The sequence below is a fragment of the Ranitomeya imitator genome, chromosome 3 (genome assembly GCF_032444005.1).
Source record: "Ranitomeya imitator isolate aRanImi1 chromosome 3, aRanImi1.pri, whole genome shotgun sequence".
In the NCBI taxonomy this organism is placed as follows: Eukaryota; Metazoa; Chordata; class Amphibia; order Anura; family Dendrobatidae; genus Ranitomeya; species Ranitomeya imitator.
The window spans coordinates 248,056,231-248,076,255 of record NC_091284.1 but is presented as its reverse complement, the minus strand read 5'-3'; the positions used below and the strand labels follow the sequence as shown (position 1 = coordinate 248,076,255).

Sequence of the window (20,025 nt, the reverse complement as noted above, 5' to 3'; positions counted from 1 at the left end):
AAAAATGTAAAGTTTGAAAATTGCGAAATTTTCTACATATTTGCAAAAATTTTCACAAATAAATGCAAAAACATATCAGCCTAAATTTACCACCAACATGAAGTACAATGTGTTTTGAAAAAAACATTGTCATAACCACTGGAATATGTTGAAGCGTTCCAGAGGTTATTACCATGTAAAGTGACACTGATCAAATTGTAAAATTTGGTCTCGTCAGGAAGGTGAAAACAGGCTGGATGTGAAGTGGTTATGGTTTTAAGATTCCATAGAATGTTTATTTTTAAAGATGATTTACGCGCGTTCTAGATACAAAATGATCAATTCATAATGGTTTTATATAGTTTATTGGAATGAAATTGTGAATATAAATTGACAATAAATTATACTGATCATAGATAGCTTCAGTCCAGCAATGTCTTTATAGAGTTCAACTTAACTTCCATTAAAAATGTCATGCAGAAATCTTGTGGGTCAAACTTGTGTCTAAAAGAAACAACAATTAAGCGCCATTAAAAATGGTTCATAATGCATGGAACTTAGAAAAGCTTGCCATATACTCTATTAATATAAGAATTTTGTGTGTTCCTTGCCCCTGCTTTGCAGGTAGTTATATTAGTGTATGGTAGAATACTTTGTTGTATTTATCCGTAAAATAAATAATTAATAGAGAAGGGAAAAGAAAAGTGGGACATTGCAGCAGTGTTCTCAGAATCTGTGTAATACTTGCCTTGATATCTTTCCTGTTTTGATATAACATTTTTCTCCCATGTATCATCCATCTTGCATAAGTTTTGTATCTGTTTTTCACTGCTCAGTTTTAAAAATGTAAGTGTTACGCAAGTGGCTGTGGAACCACAGTGCAGCGGTTCGGGGAGAGCCTGTAGTGGCATAACTAAGTAAACACCTGATTCTTTGCAATAGCCCCTGATGGTGTGGTTAGACTTGAACCCAGATGGATAAGAGGTGCTACTCAAGGACGGACGTTCAGAGTCATGGAAGCTGACCCCCAAGGGGACAGGGAAGTAGGACTGGCCATGAACTAATTAGCAGGATCATGATGTATTCAGCTGGTACACAGATTCGAGATCAGGCACAAGCAGGACTTGTACAGGAGAATGGGACGGCCACAGATACGGGATCACTGGTGCAGGTACACAAGAGTAGGTTCAGATGGATTACGGATAAGATCAGATACTAAGAGTACAGGAACGGGTACCTTACAACTAGGTAGCAGGATAAAGACTGACAACTGAAGTTGCTAGGGGAATATGCCTTAAATATCAGACGTCTCCCAGCGATTGGCTGGGGACGTCTTTAGCCGTGCACGCTGACCCTTTAAGAGGCTGGGAGCCCGCACACTCCCAGGAAACAGATGCCAAGGGAGCGTGGATGGGTAAGTAAACATGCTGACGTCCTTGCAGGGGGAGGGAGGAGACACGTGCAGGGAAGCCGGCGCTGCACTAACAGTAAGGGCGTAAACTGTCTGAACTTTTTTCGATTGACACTTGGCAATCGAGGCACTTGGCAATAGATAGTTAAAGGAAGTCTGTCAGCGGGTTTATATACCTCATCTACGAGCAGCATAAAGTAGGCAAAGATAAGCTTACTTTTAGATTTCTGCTGCCTTCAGACTACATAGCAAAAACCTGCTGTCATATTCCCTTTAAGAACAGATGGGAAGACTGATACCAACTCTGTATCAATGGGCTGTCCTTTTTAAAAAATAGCTAACACACGGCTGAGAAAATTAGCATCTTGAGATGTTGCAAGGAAGCATTGGGATAAGACATCAGATAATCTCAGTACTTTGTGACAACCCACCAGATGTGACATTCCACCAGAAGGAGCAGATATGGTTAGTGGAAGTTTCAAAATATATAGGCTACTCACAATATTGCTGCGTACACTACATCTGATCTACTACAGCTGTAGCTTTAAGTTATTAATGGACATGAGACATCCATGTATTATATAGACAGTTATTCATCCCAATGGATTGCCATTGCAGGTGACATGCTTGGGTTTTAGGGTCAACACCGTGTTTATTCTTAATTATGCCAGTATTATTTGGTAGGCCCAAGGACATGAGTTATTGTTAATATGAGCCAGAACAATGACTCTTGTTGTAGGTTGAATTGATGTTTGTTGTTTTGTTGAATGGCTTCTTATTACCTACTGTATGAGCCCCTACAGCTTATTGTTCTCCTATTCTTAAGGAACAAAGGTGCAGATTAATTGAACAATCAATGTTTGTTTATTTGGCGAATGCCTGCTGACTAACTATTTTATCAGTCCATGCAGCTTATTGTTCTGCAAATATTGAAGGACAAAATAAACAGGTAAATTGAACACTCAGCAATGAGAAATGACCTCCTTCCACTTCCCCCCAAACCTGTGGATACTACCCTGAAGGACAACTGTGGGTTTAAAAAGGAATCTCTCTCCTTCTATAGAGTGACTCTAGAAGAAAACAGCCAAGGCACCATGGTGGAACTGGTGGAATACAGAATTGATCCACTGCCCAACAATGAATCTACGGAGATGTTTTGAGAACCCAGGTTTGGAAATCAGGTCCTATTGCCACATACCTCAATGGACTGTCAGCTTCCTAAGCTTTTACCTCCTCTTACTGGGTGCCCGCCAAAAGCGGGTTGCGACTGGTTGGGGTAATTTGCCCTGGAAGACTCAACGTCGCATATGTTCTATTTCCCAGCAAGCCAGGGAACGGGTGAGACTGTCATTTACACCATCTTATGTACTTGCTGGGACTGTAATATATGTTATTGACTGTTGGTGATCCAACAAAATATCACCCCATTGTGTTACTTTCACCCTGAGCAATATTCTGCCTACGGTGAAGGAGAAAGGGCATTCAGTGAGATGAGCCCTGTTCCATGCAGTCTCTCTAAAGACAGCCAGGGCAGCAGACGGGAGCACCCACTGACCCTCATGTCTCCAGAAAGGTTATGTACACCTTTCCCCGCCTTCCTTCTCTCAGTATTAGGAGTAGGCCAACACCTCCACCTGGTCTGTTGTCTCTATCAAACAAATGTACTTTTCAGGTTATCTCCCAAGTACCCTCACTTATCTTCTCTTCTTTTGAGGTGCACACTGTCAAACTGGCAATTGTGTATCATCCTCCGGGCCCCTCCCGTCAGTTACTTGATCACTTTGCCACCTGACTTCCACATTTTCCATCGTGTGGCATCCCCATCCTCATTATGGGAGACTTCAACATTACAATTGATGATCCCCTCTCCCCATCTGCCATTCATCTTTAATCACTAACCTCCTCATTCGGCCTTTCACAGCTTACTAACTCTCCTACACATGAATACAGATATACGCTGGACCTGGTCTTCTCCCGACTCTGCTCAGTGAAAGATTTTACCAACTACCCTGTCCCGCTCTCTGATCACAACCTTCTTTCATTCTGTCAAGAACTGTCACCCTGCTCAGGACACCTCCACTTTCCAGACTTATACATATATGTGACATTTACATCCAGAAACTTGTAAAGAAGTTGCAGCCATCCTTGACCCCAATCTCTTCCATTTCATGCCCTGTCTCTCCACTGAAAGATTGTAATGATACACTGCAGAGTGTCCTAGATGAAGCTGCACCTCCTACACACAGAACAGCTAGGCACAGGTGGCAGCAACTCTGGCACATGCTGCAAACATTTTTCCTACCGTGGTGCTACAGGTGCGCCGGACGTCTCTGGAGAAAATCCAATCTGGCTGAAGATTTCTTCCATTTATGCTTAAATCATAAAACTCTGCCCTTCATCTCTCCAAACAAACCTATTTCAACACCCTCATTACCTGTCTATCCAAGAATCCTAAACGTTTCTTGGACCCTTTTCATTCCCTCCTCAATCCAAGAGTGTAGGCCCAACCACCGATCTCAGCGCTAACGATCTGGACAATTATTTCAAAGAAAAAATTGATCATATTCAACAGGAAATTTTCTCCATATCTCTTCATACTATGCACTGTCTTCCCTCCCTCACTGCAACTAGGTCACTCTCTGTATTTGAAACAGTCACGGAAGAAGTGATCAGGCTCCTTGTCTTCTTGTCCTACTACTTGCACCAATGTCCCTATTCCCTCACATCTCCTTTAGTCCATTTCCTCAGCTGTCAATATTCAACTTCTCACTCTTTTGGTATCATTCTCTCCTCATTTAAACATGCCAGCCTACGTCCAATACTTAAAAAACCATCCCTCAACCAAAACTGTGCTGCTAACTATAGACCTGTCTCCATTTGTCACGCTCAAGTCCGGCAGATGGCACAACATACACAAACAAAAGGATGGAATAAAGGAGAGGAAGGCCCTAACACTAGGGAGTGAAGGATAGGGCATGTCCTAACAACAACCTGTGCCTATCCCTAAGCTCCCCTAACGCCCTACGTGGGTCCTTCTCCCCACCGCCGTCACTTGCCTTGTCCCTAGCTCTTACCTCACTATACCCTGGCTAGTGCACTGGCTGGCAAGGATGCTAGGCTCACCACTGCAGATGGTATCAACACAGGGGAAGTGACAAGCACTAGACAGACAAGGAAAGGGAAAACGATACTTAGCTCCGGCCTCTCCTGCCAAGCTCCAGACAGCAGAGGATATGGAACTAGGAACCCAAACTCCACAGAAGCAACAGATACACTGCTGGCACCTAAAAACAACAAACTCCTAAGCTGTTATTCATAGAATAACTCTATTACCAACAGTCAGCCGATGCATCATGTGACGATTTAAAGGATGGTGGGAGTGGCCACAACCCACATCAGCTGACCAGCAACAAAGCAGCTGCCAGTAAGGAAACTGACATTAACACTTGCTGGCCCAAAAGGAAAAAGCAATGTTTAAATTATAGCAGAAACAGCTGTAACGAATAAAAAAATGAATTGTGACACTAATCTTCCCTTCATCTCTAACCTCCTGGAACGCTTGGTCCACTCCCTTTTAAGGTGCTTTTTCTCATATAACTCTCTTCTTGACCCTCTATAATCCAGTTTCCACTCTTTACACTATGCTGAAATTGCCCTCACTATAGTCTGTAATAATCTACTATCAGTTAAATCTATTGGTCACTACTCCATGCTTATTCTCCTGGATCTCTCTACAGCATTCAACACTATGAATCGCCAGCTCCTGCTCAGTATGCTACTATCTATTGGTCTCAAAGACACTATTCTTTCCTGGTTTTCTTCTTACTTTTCTGACCGCTCCTTCAATGTATCTATAGTTGGCGGGGTCCCTCAAAGATCAGTTCCCTCCTCTTTCCCTTGTACACTGCCCCTATTGGACAAACCATCAGTAGATTTGGTTTTCAGTACCATCTCTATGCTGATGACACCTGTGGTATGGCGACTGGCCATGTGGTAAATGGGCGGTATGTATCGCAGAGGTGGGTGGCCCTGTGATGGAAGCCTGAGCTTGTTTTGCTCAGCATATCTACTGCTGAGGGTTTTGCTATATATTGGGAATGCTTCCAGGTGACTTGGAGAGATGGGTGGGTCCAGTCACCTACACCAAAGGGGGTGTGTCTGGACACCCAAGATGGAGGCTGTTGTTTGGCACATGGTCTGTGTGTTGGGAGGGAGAAGGCCTCCTGTGTGTGTGGCTTCAGACCGAGCCTGAGTGCTGAACATTATCCCAGCCTGTGTGCCCACAAGGCTGAGGGAGCAGAGCCCTGCTATGGACACTGATGTTTTGTCTGCCTGATGTAAAGACTGTTTACCTTTTGTTGATGATTTGGTGGTTTATGAAGCAAATAAACCCACATGGACTTTCAAGAGAGCATGCCTCCTGTTTCCTCCTACGCACCTGAGTGAGTACAACCCCTACATACCCAATTACACCTCTACTTCTGACATCACGCCTGCATTATTGCAAAACACCAATGATTGTTTTGCCGCTGTCTCTAACATTATGTCATCCCTCTATCTGAAACTGGACTTTCAAAAACTGAACTCCTTGTGTTTCCTACATCCACTAACCTACCTATGCCCTATATTGCCATTTCCGTTTGTGATTCTACCATTACTCGCCAGCAACATGCCCGCTGTCTTGGAGTCATACTTGATTCAGATCTTTCATTCACTCCCTACACCTGATCACTCGCTCGCTCATGTCATCTACACCTCAAAAACATTTATAGAATTCAACCTTTTTTTACTTTCGACTCTGCAAATACTCTTACTGTAGCTCTCGCCTGGACTATTGCAGCTCTCTACTAATCAGTCTCCATCTTACTAAACTCTCTTCCCTCTCCAATCTCCTGAATTCAACAGCTAGGATCATATTCCTTGTCAACTGTTATACTGCTTTCTCTGTCCTGTAACAGTCGTTGCATCGGTTACCCATCCACTGCAAAGTTCAATATAAACGTATCACTCTCATCCACAAAGCACTCCACCCTTCAGCAACACTATATCTCCTCTATTGTCTCAGTTTACCATCCTATCCATGCCTTACATTCTGCTAATGACCTAAGATTAACATCCTCAATTTTCAGGACCTCCCACTCCCCTCGCCAAGACTTCTCGTGTGCTGCACCAATTCTTTGGAATGCACTACCCAGGACTATTCGATTAATCCCCACAGATTTAAGGCTGCCCTAAAAAAGCATTTCTTCAGACTGCTTATCTAACTATCTCTGTTTTTCATATTCTAAATTTTCTTCTAAACAAGGATCTTTGTATCATCTGTTCTCACACCATTCATGCAATTAATCGCCCTCTGTGTCTGTACTTTTACACATACTGGTTGGTTACCTGTTCATGCAGCATTACATGGACACCCTATTTGTTCTATTGATCACTGGACGGTACAATGCAGGCAATTGCTACCATCCACCTTTCGTGTCTCCCCTCTTTCCTCCATAGATTGAAAGCTTGCGAGCAGGGCTATCACTCCTCTTGGTATCTGTTGATTTATGTGATTATTGTCATTTTGTAATGTCTTTTATTGTCTGTACAATTCCCATCTAAAATGTAAAGTGCGGCAGAATATGTTGGCGCTATAGAAATAAAATGATTATTATTATTATAGCAGCAGTAAAGAGGTTGTTGACACACCTCAAATGTGTAGAACAAGATAGGCATCTATAGTGCCTGGAAGTGCAGAGAAAATAGGCTATAGATGAGGAGAAAAGTACACAGAGGAAATAAGCACCGGATAGGAGCTGCGCTGAAGTGTGCGCTAATGAAAATGTAGCACTCTGGAACACATAAACTTCATATCCAGTTTTTTTTTGGTGCAGTTGGGCAGCAGTATAAATAGCACCAAGATCGAACTGCAGTGCTCGGACTGGCTACGGCTCTCCTGACTCGAGCTTGATATACATAGAAATATATGAAGCTGTCACAATCGAGTTGGGAGAGCTACTGGCCAGTCCGTGCATTGCAGTCCAAGCTCGATCCAATTTATGCAACCATATGATTGCACCCTTACTGGAAGAAACCTTTCCACAAGAGAAAACCCTGAAGCTTAGAGCAAGTGCAATTCTATTTAAAGGGATCTGAAAATGAATGAATGAAGAAATGAAGATTACAAACTGAAACTTGTGAAATTTGATTAACTAGTGGCATTGTCTAACATATACAGTTAGGTCCATATATATTTGGACAGAGACAACATTTTTCTCATTTTAGTTACAGACATTACCACAATGAATTTTAAACAAAACAATTCAGATGCAGTTGAAGTTCAGACTTTCAGCTTTCATTTGAGGGTATCCACGTTAAAATTGGATGAAGGGTTTAGGAGTTTCAGCTCCTTAATATGTGCCACCCTGTTTTTAAAGGGACCAAAAGTAATTGGACAATTGACTCCAAGGCTATTTCATGGACAGGTGTGGGCAATCCCTTCATTATGTCATTCTCAATTAAGCAGATAAAAGGCCTGGAGTTGATTTGAGGTGTGGTGCTTGCATTTGGAAGGTTTTGCTGTGAAGTAAACATGTGGTCAAAGGAGCTCTCCATGCAGGTGAAACAAGCCATCCTTAAGCTGCGAAAACAGAAAAAACTCATCCGAGAAATTGCTACAATATTAGGAGTGGCAAAATCTACAGTTTGGTACATCCTGAGAAAGAAAGAAAGCACTGGTGTACTGATAAATGCAAAAAGACCTGGGCGCCCACGGAAGACAACAGTGGTGGATGATCGCAGAATAATCTCCATGGTGAACAGAAACCCCTTCACAACAGCCAACCAGGTGAACAACACTCTCCAGGAGGTCGGCGTATCAATATCCAAATCTACCATAAAGACAAGACTGCATGAAAGTAAATACAGAGGGTTCACTGCACGGTGCAAGCCACTCATAAGCATCAAGAAGAAAAAGGCTAGACTGGACTTTGCTAAAAAACATCTAAAAAATCCAGCACAGTTCTGGAAGAACATTCTTTGGACAGATGAAACCAAGATCAACCTCTACCAGAATGATGGAAAGAGAAAAGTATGGCGAAGGCGTGGTACAGCTCATGATCCAAAGCATACCACATCATCTGTAAAACACGGCGGAGGCAGTGTGATGGCTTGGGCATGCATGGCTGCCAGTGGCACTGGGTCACTAGTGTTTATTGATGATGTGACACAGGACAGAAGCAGCCGAATGAATTCTGAGGTATTCAGAGACCTACTGTGTGCTCAGATCCAGCCAAATGCAGACAAACTAATTGTCCATCTCTAGTATTAAACGACGACCAATGACCCAAAACATAAAGCCAAAGCAACCCAGGAGTTTATTAAAGCAAAGAAGTGGAATATTCTTGAATGGCCAAGTCAGTCACCTGATCTCAACCCAATTTAGCATGCATTTTACTTGTTAAAGACTAAACTCCAGACAGAAAGGCCCACAAACAAACAGCAACTGAAAACCACCGCAGTGAAGGCCTGGCAGAGCATCAAAAAGGAGGAAACACAGCGTCTGGTGATGTCCATGAGTTCAAGACTTCAGGCAGTCATTGCCAACAATGGGTTTTCAACCAAGTACTAAAAATGAACATTTTATTTACAATTATTGAATCTGTCCAATTACTTTTGGTCCCTTTAAAAACAGGGTGGCACCTGTTAAGGAGCTGAAACTCCTAAAACCCTCATCCAATTTTAATGTGGATACCCTCAAATGAAAGCTGAAAGTCTGAACTTCAACTGCATCTGAATTGTTTTGTTTAAAATTCATTGTGGTAATGTCTATAACCAAAATTAGAAAAATGTTGTCTTTGTCCAAATATATATGGACCTAACTGTATAAGTCATTTATTCCTTTGCAAAGGTCCTTATCATTTAACATTACAATAGTGTAAAAAAACATTCCCAAAAAACTCTGATGCATTTATTTCAAGTGGAACCACAGCTACATGTTCTTATGGTGCCAAAATTGAGCCTCCCAGACATCAAGAAATGTCTTTCTTAGTAAATAAAATACTATCTTGGACCTCCTAAATCACAGTCAAACTCTGGTCCGCAGGTTGAGTATATTAGTCCTGCGACGCTGGCATTGCACTTTAAACTATATCAGCATCAGCTGATGCTCCCTCTCCCATCATTCCCCCACTGTGTCTGATCTCTCAGCACAGCAGGCGCAATGATGTAATTACAATGCGCCCACTGTAACGATATGTGCAGAGGAGCTGAAGACATCATGAAGAGCCTGGAGTAGTGGGGCAACAGGTAGAGGTGAGTATTTTTTTTTAATGTGAGGGCCTATTATACTGTATGGAGCATTATGTGGGGCCATTATACTCTATGAAGCACTATATGGGGCCTATTATTCTTCGTGGTTATGCCCTATGTGATCACCATTATACTGTATGGAGCCCTATGTGGGCCATTATAATGTATGGAGCACTTTGTGGAGTCATTATACTGTATACTGTATGGAGCACTTTTTGTGGCCATTATACTGCATGGAGCACTAAGTGGGGGTGATTTTTGAGGCCATTATACTGTATGGAGGGCTGTGTGATTATTACTGTTGGAAAATAATACTGTGATGGGGTCACCAATCTTTGTTGGTTGAATAGAGAGGAGGAGGAGTACAGTAGGGTCATCATACCGTGCATGTGGAGGGTACTGTGGAGGCATTCACTGTGGGGGCATCATATTGTGCACTTTTGTTTTTGTTTGCATCATACTTTATTATCTGTATTATTCAAGGTTTTTTATCCTTCGTTATTACATATTTAAATTAGGCCATTTTACTGCTCTTACATAATACATTATATTATTCCAAGATCAATTAATTAAAGTGTACTTTGTGGTACACCCCCTTTAAGTTTGTTTCTATATGAAAAAGTTCATCATTATATTTGATAATAAGGAAAAACTTCCTTAATTGTAGACATTTTTTAATACATGTTGGCACACAACTTAGTCCAAGCTTTTAATTTTGGACCTCTATGTATTTGAGTTTGACATCCTTGTCCTAAATAGGAAAAAATAGAGAGCGGATGCTGTTAAGGCTAGCGGAACGCACCAAATAATAAGACTGATAGTGTACGGTGCGTTCGTAGCCCGGGGTCCACCGTGCAGAGATGGAACCTGCTGCTGAGTAATGACGGACTATATGGCGGTACTCATAAGTATACTCGCGTGGGTTAAACTTCACCCAACGTGAAGGAAGCGATCCTGTTGCGTCACAGGATCGCGGTACCGCACATAGAAGGCGAGCAAGCAGTCAGCGAACTTAACCCCAACTAGGATTGAAGTCCGATTAGACCACTTGCTGACACAACACCGCAACAGGGTGTGTTAGGCAACTCTTATAATTAGAGCACCGAAGTGCGAACTGTGCCGTGCTGGCAGGCACCACTAAGCACCCAGACGTGGGTCAGGAAGCGCACTACTGGCGCGTGGCGCCGCACTGGCGGTCACAGCAATAGACGCTGATATGTGTGTGACACGTTGAGTGATTTGTCGGGCGCTAGATAGCAGCCATACTCCATACGCGAACAGTCATACAGTAGGGTAGGGGTATTTAATGAACGACTTGCACTCACAACAAACACACGTATTCAATTGTACACTAGCGCATGGCCGTGCGGTCATGCGCAGTTTATATAGTTGCAGCACAGGAAGTGGCCACAGAAACTTTGCCCTTCCAAGACCTGCCAAGAGGTCCAATGGAATGTGCTGCAGAGCCTGAGCACATGACCCTCGATCTCCAACGGGAGATCTTGCCCTGGGCATGCTCAGTGTGCGCAAACAAGGACTTAGTCCCAGGAAAGTCCGCTTGCCGCTGACCAGCACTGACTTTAATGGCAGGAGCTGAAGAAGCAGCAGTAACTCTCTGTACAGAGTGAGAGCGAGCAAGACACTGGGAGCGACGTCCCCGCTGAGCAGACTCCACTGCGGCCGGAGGAGAATGGGAGACCGCAGCGGAGACGGATCGAGATTCCCCCTGTGCAGCAGAGGAAACTCGACTCCTAACAGATGCCATTATAGTTTTATGTGCATTTTAGAAAATAAAAGAAATAATATGAGTACCATAGGCAACTGTTCTTATGGCTAAAATAGAGAATCTCTCTCTCGAATTTCATTGAGTTGAGAATAAACACGACCACCCTCTTCAGGACAAACAGCCTTCAGGTCAGCGCGACTCAAATCTAACAGTTGATTTCCATTTAATATCCCAAGGATTCTCACAGTGCTGTAAAATAAAAAGTATTTATGTTTCTCAACAGTTATATTTTTTATATGACTAATAAAATACATAAACTTTGACTGCAGTCTCCTATAACCACATTTCTCTTAGCCCTCAGTAAAAAAAATAAAACAAAAATATAGCCTTTTTCTATATACGCGTCACAAAATAAATTGTATTGGAATTTTATATATATCCCAAAACAGAACTAAAAAAATAATGCCATTTGTTCCACATAAACAAAGCCTTATATGTCTACATCAGTAAGAAAAAATGTTATGGCTGCTGCAAAGCAAAGGACAAAAATGGTTGCTCATTAAAGTCTAACCATCATTATATAAAGGTTTTTATATTTCACAAGTGCTGTACAGTATTGCTGACCAGTGTAGGTTCAGGTCCTGAGACTCATACAAAAGCACAAAACACTCAAAAAAGGTGCTGACTTACATCCTTGAAAATCCTTTGTCTTGTAGCCAGTCAGTCACTTCCTCTGGGGTTGCATTATGCCGCAGGGTTTCTCCACGTATTCGAACATGCTGTTACGATATAAATTTTGTATTGTAAGATTGCCTTTTTCATATTTCTAAAGGTGCTATTGACATGAAATTCTCACCTGATGTTGGTAACAACCCATCCAATCCACATAGGCAAAGAAGTCACACCATAGCTGTCCATAAATACTTCTTACAAAAGCCTTTGTTGTGATTACAGTTTTAAGATACCTCCTATGTAGAGAAACTAGTAGCATGCATTGCTCAGGTGTGAATTTGGCCCATTCTTCCACAGAAACACTCTTTAAATCGTGAAGGTTTCATGGGCTTCTTCTACAAACTCTGAGCTTTAGTTCCTTCCATAACTTTTTTTATTGTATTCAGAGCTGATGATCGGCTGGGCCATTCTAGCAGCATTATTTTCTTTCTCTGAAACCAATTGAGAATTTCCTCAGCTGTGTGTTTGGGATAATTTTCTTGATGAAATGTCCATCCTCGTTTCATCTTCATTATCCTGGTAGATGGCAGCAGATTTTTATCAAGAATGTCTCAGTACATTTGTCCGTTCATCCTTTCTTCAATTATATGAAGTTTTCCAGTACCGCATGCTGAAAAACAGCTCCACACCATGATATTCCCACCTCCAAACTTCCCTGTTCGTATGGTGTTTTTCGAGTGCCTTTTGGCCTTCAAACATACTATGTATTATTATATTATTATTTAATTTTGGTCTCTTCTGACCAGACTATATCCTCCCAGTGTTTCACAGTCTTGTCTAAATGTTGATGAGCAAACTTTAAAAGAACTTTGTCAACACAGGATGACTGTTTTAACTAAGTCCCGCCGCTTGGTGCTTCAAAGCGAGGGCAATCATTTAAATACACCTTTCCACCTGCTTGTTTCCCCTTAATCTCCACCCTCCTCTTCTTTGATTGACAGGTAGAAACAGAGGGTAGACAAGCAGGTTGGAAGGTGCATTTAAATGATTGGCCCCTCCATGAAGCACTGAGCACCTGTCTTTGGTATAAAAATTTGGTTTGGGATGTCATTCTTTGCTGACTTAGTTCCTTTAAACTAGCTTGAACATGCTTTTTGTTCAGCAGTGGAGTCTTGTGTGGCGAGCATGCATAGAGCATATGGAGGTTGAGTGCATTACTTATTGTTTTGTTTTTTTCAAATAATTATACCTGCAGATTTCATGTCTTTCTGTAGCTTTCCAAACGTTGTATTTTGCTCTTGGACAACTCTTCTGTTAATTATTGTCCCTCCTCTGTCTGAAATCTTTTGGGGAGCAACTAGTCATGGCAGTTTTATTGTGAAATGATGTTCTTTCCACTTCCTGATTATGGATGTCAGGATTCCTTCTCTCAGTGTGGTGAGTGGAGGCTGAGCTGTCAGTTTTGTGATAGACAGCTTAGTCCTCCAATCTGAGTCTTGGGCATGCTGAGCTGTCAGTGCAGTGAATGTCAGTCCAGTCGCCTGATCAGGGCTTTTGACATGCTGGATTGCCTACAGCATTCCTAGGAAACCTGGGGGTCTTGTGCAGGAGCATGAAGTGCTGTCAGTATTGTGATTGACAGTTCAATCGTCCAATCTCGGTTTCCTACAAGTGTCCCCTGTTCGTAAAGATTACAAGACTAATTAATTTGGCTGTCTGCTTCTTATCTTTGCCAGTTATAGATCTGCTCAGTTAAACAAGCTGATATTATTTATTGACTTCTTTGCCTGTGTGTATTGGATGGGTCATCTATTGGACATCTTCAGAGAATTTCATGTCCATAGCAGCTTTAGAAATATATTTACTTAGAAAATTGGTGACGTATGTAAAACTTATTTCACCCATGGTATATTTTTTATACATGCATATTGTGACAGGGTCATTGTTGTCGTACATGAGGGGAGATATGTGTCAGATAGGTTGCTTTCCTGCGTGGTGTAAAAGCCATAAGTGTTTTCTCCAGCATGATGTGCTGAGAGCAATCCAGTTGCCTACCCACCATATCTCCATCTCCAGGGTACGGCTGGCGGGAGTTAAGTGTCCAGCCAGATTTTTTTCCGGTGTCTATGAGTATGGAGGAAAGCAAGCCTCCTGATTGCTAGCTCCTGCGAGAGCTGCCGTATGTGTTGTCCCAGAGGACCTGGACAGGACAGTGTATTAACTGTTTATTTTTTTTTAGCTCAATAGCCTGTTTTTCTGTTACCATTTTTTTTTTTTTTGGTTTGAGGCAACAAACCACCAAGAGACTTTAATCACACGTGTGCCTGTGTCTACCTCGAAGAGCAGCTAAGCGTGTCAATCTCTAACAATATATAATATATATACAGTACAGACCAAAAGTTTGGACACACCTTCCTATTTAAAGATTTTTCTGTATTTTCACGACTATGAAAATTGTACATTCACACTGAAGGCATCAAAACTATGAATTAACACATGTGGAATTATATACTTAACAAAAAAGTGTGAAACAACTGAAAGTATGTCTTATATTCTAGGTTCTTCAAAGTAGCCACCTTTTGCTTTGATTACTGCTTTGCACACTCTTGGCATTCTCTTGATAAGCTTCAAAAGGTAGTCACCGGGAATGGTCTTCCAACAATCTTGAAGGAGTTCCCGGAGATGCTTAGCACTTGTTGGCCCTTTTGCCTTCACTCTGCGGTCCAGCTCACCCCAAACCATCTCGATTGGGTTCAGGTCTGGTGACTGTGGAGGCCAGGTCATCTGGCGTAGCACCCCATCACTCTCCTTCTTGGTCAAATAGCACTTACACAGCCTGGAGGTGTGTTTGGGGTCATTGTCCGGTTGAAAAATAAATGATGGTCCAACTAAACGCAAATCGGATGGAATAGCATGCTGTGGTAGCCATGCTGTTTAGTTTTAGTATGCCTCAATTTTGAATAAATCCCCAACAGTGTCACCAGCAAAGCACCCCCACACCGTGACACCTCCTCCTCCATGCTTTACGGTGGGAACCAGGCGTGTAGAGTCCATCCGTTCACCTTTTCTGCGTTGCACAAAGACACGGTAGTTGGAACCAAAGATCTCAAATTTGGACTCATCAGACCAAAGCACAGATTTCCACTGGTCTAATGTCCATTCCTTGTGTTCTTTAGCCCAAACAAGTCTCTTCTGCTTGTTGCCTGTCCTTAACAGTGGTTTCCTAGCAGCTATTTTACATGAAGGCCTGCTGCACAAAGTCTCCTCTTAACAGTTGTTGTAGAGATATGTCTGCTGCTAGAACTCTGTGTGGCATTGACCTGGTCTCTAATCTGAGCTGCTGTTAACCTGCGATTTCTGAGCCTGGTGACTCGAATAAACTTATCCTCAGAAGCAAGCAGAGGTGACTCTTGGTCTTCCTTTCCTGGGGTGGTCCTCATGTGAGCCAGTTTCTTTGTAGCGCTTGATGGTTTTTGCCACTGCACTTGGGGACAATTTCAAAGTTTTCCCAATTTTTCGGACTGACTGACCTTCATTTCTTAAAGTAATGATGGCCACTCGTTATTCTTTACTTAGCTGCTTTTTTCTTGCCATAATACAAATTCTAACAGTCTATTCAGTAGGACTATCAGCTGTGTATCCACCAGACTTCTGCACAACACAACTGATGGTCCTAACCCCATTTATAAGGCAAGAAATCCCATTTATTAAACCTGACAGGGCACACCTGTGAAGTGAAAACCATACACGGTGACTACTTCTTGAAGCTCATCAAGAGAATGCCAAGAGTGAGCAAAGCAGTCATCAAAACAAAAGGTGGCTACTTTGAAGAACCTAGAATATAAGACATAATTTCAGGTGTTTCACACTTTTTTGTTAAGTATATAATTCCACATTCTTAGTTTTGATGCCTTCAGTGTGAATGCGTGAATGTACAATTTTCGTAGTCATGAAAATACAGAAAAATCTTTAAATGAGAAGGTATGTCCAAAGTTTTGGTCTGTACTGTATATATACAGTGGGGCAAAAAAGTATTTAGTCAGTCAGCAATAGTGCAAGTTCCACCACTTAAAAAGATGAGAGGCGTCTGTAATTTACATCATAGGTAGACCTCAACTATGGGAGACAAACTGAGAAAAAAAATCCAGAAAATCACATTGTTTGTTTTTTTAACATTTTATTTGCATATTATGGTGGAAAATAAGTATTTGGTCAGAAACAAAATTTCATCTCAATACTTTGTAATATATCCTTTGTTGGCAATGACAGAGGTCAAACGTTTTCTGTAAGTCTTCACAAGGTTGCCACACACTGTTGTTGGTATGTTGGCCCATTCCTCCATGCAGATCTCCTCTAGAGCAGTGATGTTTTTGGCTTTTCGCTTGGCAACACGGACTTTGAACTCCCTCCAATGGTTTTCTATAGGGTTGAGATCTGGAGACTGGCTAGGCCACTCCAGGACCTTGAAATGCTTCTTACGAAGCCACTCCTTCGTTGCCCTGGCGGTGTGCTTTGGATCATTGTCATGTTGAAAGACCCAGCCATGTTTCATCTTCAATGCCCTTGCTGATGGAAGGAGGTTTGCACTCAAAATCTCACGATACATGGCCCCATTCATTCTTTCATGTACCCGGATCAGTCGTCCTGGCCCCTTTGCAGAGAAACAGCCCCAAAGCATGATGTTTCCACCACCATGCTTTACAGTAGGTATGGTGTTTGATGGATGCAACTCAGTATTCTTTTTCCTCCAAACACGACAAGTTGTGTTTCTACCAAACAGTTCCAGTTTGGTTTCATCAGACCATAGGACATTCTCCCAAAACTCCTCTGGATCATCCAAATGCTCTCTAGCAAACTTCAGACGGGCCCGGACATGTACTGGCTTAAGCAGTGGGACACGTCTGGCACTGCAGGATCTGAGTCCATGGTGGCGTAGTGTGTTACTTATGGTAGGCCTTGTTACATTGGTCCCAGCTCTCTGCAGTTCATTCACTAGGTCCCCCCGCGTGGTTCTGGGATTTTTGCTCACCGTTCTTGTGATCATTCTGACCCCACGGGGTGGGATTTTGCGTGGAGCCCCATATCGAGGGAGATTATCAGTGGTCTTGTATATCTTCCATTTTCTAATTATTGCTCCCACTGTCGATTTCTTCACTTCAAGCTGGTTGGCTATTGCAGATTCAGTCTTCCCAGCCTGGTGCAGGGCTACAATTTTGTTTCTAGTGTCCTTTGACAGCTCTTTGGTCTTCACCATAGTGGAGTTTGGAGTCAGACTGTTTGAGGGTGTGCACAGGTGTCTTTTTATACTGATAACAAGTTTAAACAGGTGCCATTACTACAGGTAATGAGTGGAGGAAAGAGGAGACTCTTAAAGAAGAAGTTACAGGTCTGTGAGAGCCAGAAATCTTGATTGTTTGTTCCTGACCAAATACTTATTTTCCACCATAATATGCAAATAAATTGTTAAAAAAACAGACAATGTGATTTTCTGGATTTTTTTTTCTCAGTTTGTCTCCCATAGTTGAGGTCTACCTATGATGTAAATTACAGACGCCTCTCATCTTTTTAAGTGGTGGAACTTGCACTATTGCTGACTGACTAAATACTTTTTTGCCCCACTGTATATACACACACACACATATATATATATATATTATATATATATATATATATATATATATATATATACAGCGCTGGCAAAAATTAAGAGACCACTGCACAGTTTTAAAAAAAATCATCTTCTCTACATGTTCGACAGCCATTCCATTCCAGTGTCAGTTGAATTCCAACCAGAGTACACCTCATTCTGCTTAACCCCTTTCTGACATGTGACGTACTATTCCGTCGAGGTGGTGTGGGCCCGTATGCCCACTGATGGGATAGTACGTCATAGCAATCGGCCGTGCTCACGAGGGGAGTGCGGCCAATCGCGGTCGGGTGTCAGCTATCGCAGCCTGACTTCCGGCACTATGTGCCAGGAGCGGTCATGGACCGCTCCTGGCACATTAACCCCCAAAACACTGCGATCAAACATGATCACAGTGTTCCGGGGGCATAAGGAAGCATTGCGCAGGGAGGGGGCTCCCTTCGGGCTTCCCTGAGACCCTCGGTATAACGCGATGTGGTCGCGTTGTACCGAGCGTCTCCTCCCTGCAGGCCCCGGATCCAAAATGGCTGCGGGGCTGCATCCTGGTCCTGCAGGGAGGACCCCCGGGGCAATGTTATAGTGTAAAAAAAAATATTCAGAATATTCAAAAAAATAAAAAAAAAATTCCTAAAAAAAAATATATATACATATTGTTCCCATAAATACATTTCTTTATCTAACTAAAAAAAACAATAAAAGTACACATATTTAGTTTTGCTGCGTCCATAATGACCCGACCTATAAAACTGTCCCACTAGTTAACCCCTTCAGTGAACACCGTAAAAATAAAAAAAACGAGGCAAAAAACAACGCTTTGTTATCATACCGCCAAACAAAAAGTGGAATAACACGCTATCAAAAAGACGGATATAAATAACAATGGTACTGCTGAAAATGACATATTGTCCCGCAAAAAACGAGCCACCATACAGCATCATCAGTGAAAAAATAACGTTATAGTCCTCAGAATAAAGCGATGCAAAAATAGTTATTTTTTCGATAAAATAGTTTTTATCGTATAAAAGCGCCAAAACAAAAAAAATGATATAAATGAGGTATCGCTGTAATCGTACTGACCCGAAGAATAAAATGGTTTTATCCATTTTACCAAACGCGGAAGGTATAAACGCCCCCCCAAAAGAAATTGATGAATAGCTGGTTTTTGGTCATTCTGCCTCACAAAAACCGGAATAAAAAGTCATCAAAAAATGTCATGTGCCCGAAAATGTTACAAATAAAAACGTCAACTCGTCCCAAAAAAAGCAAGACCTCACATGACTCTGTGGACCAAAATATGAAAAAATTATAGCTCTCAGAATGTGGTAACGCAAAAAATATTTTTTGCAATAAAAAGCGTCTTTTAGTGTGTGACGGCTGCCAATCATAAAAATCCACTAGAAAACCAGCTATAACTAGTAAATCAAACCCCCCTTCATCACCCCCTTAGTTAGGGAAAAATAAAAAAATAAAAAAATGTATTTATTTCCATTTTCCCATTAGGGTTAGGTTTAGGGTTAGGGCTAGGGTTAGGGCTAGGGTTAAGGTTGGGGTTAAGGTTTGGATTACATTTACAGTTGGTATTAGGGTTAGGGGTGTGTCAGGGTTAGGGGTGTGGTTAGGGTTATGGTTGGGATTAGGGTTAGGGGTGTGGTTAGGGTTGGGATTAGGGTTAGGGTGTATTGGGGTTAGGGTTGGGGTTAGGGGTGGGTTGGGGTTTGGGGTGTGGTTGGGATTAGGGTTAGGGGTGTGTTTGGGTTAGGGTTTCAGTTAGAATTGGGGGTTTCCACTGTTTAGGCACATCAAGGGCTCTCTGAACGCAACATGGTGTCCCATTTCAATTCCAGTCAATTTTGCATTGAAAAGTCAAATGGTGCTCCTTCCCTTCCGAGCTCTGCCATGCGCCCAAACAGTGGTTTACCCCCACATATGGGGTATCAGCGTACTCAGGACAAATTGCACAACAACTTTTGGGGTCTAATTTCTTCTCTTACCCTTGGGAAAATAAAAAATTGGGGGCGAAAAATCATTTTTGTGAAAAAATATGATTTTTATTTTTACGGCTCTGCATTCTAAACTTCTGTGAAGCACTTGGTGGGTCAAAGTGCTCACCACACATCTAGATAAGTTCCTTAGGGGGTCTAGTTTCCAAAATTGTGCCACTTGTGGGAGGTTTCAATGTTTAGGCGCATTAGGGGCTCTCCAAACGCAACATGGCTTCCCATCTCAATTCCAGTCAATTTTGCATTGAAAAAGTCAAATGGCGCTCCTTCCCTTCCGAGCTCTGCCATGCGCCTAAAC

The 20,025-nt window shown here is 42.2% G+C and overlaps 1 protein-coding gene across 3 annotated transcripts in view; it reads right to left on the bottom strand.

The window, feature by feature from the left end:
- Positions 1 to 328: 328 nt before the first annotated feature.
- EPS8L3 (EPS8 signaling adaptor L3) overlaps positions 329 to 20,025 on the bottom strand; it is a 300,349-nt gene continuing 280,652 nt past the window's right edge. For all 3 annotated transcript variants that reach the window (XM_069756327.1, XM_069756329.1, XM_069756328.1), the window contains 3 exons: positions 12,099 to 12,187; positions 11,495 to 11,657; positions 329 to 483 (listed from right to left, as the gene is read on the bottom strand). In XM_069756327.1, the coding sequence (XP_069612428.1) occupies positions 11,516 to 11,657; positions 12,099 to 12,187 (231 nt within the window). In that variant the 3' untranslated portion in view covers positions 329 to 483; positions 11,495 to 11,515. The remainder of the gene's footprint in view (positions 484 to 11,494; positions 11,658 to 12,098; positions 12,188 to 20,025) is intronic.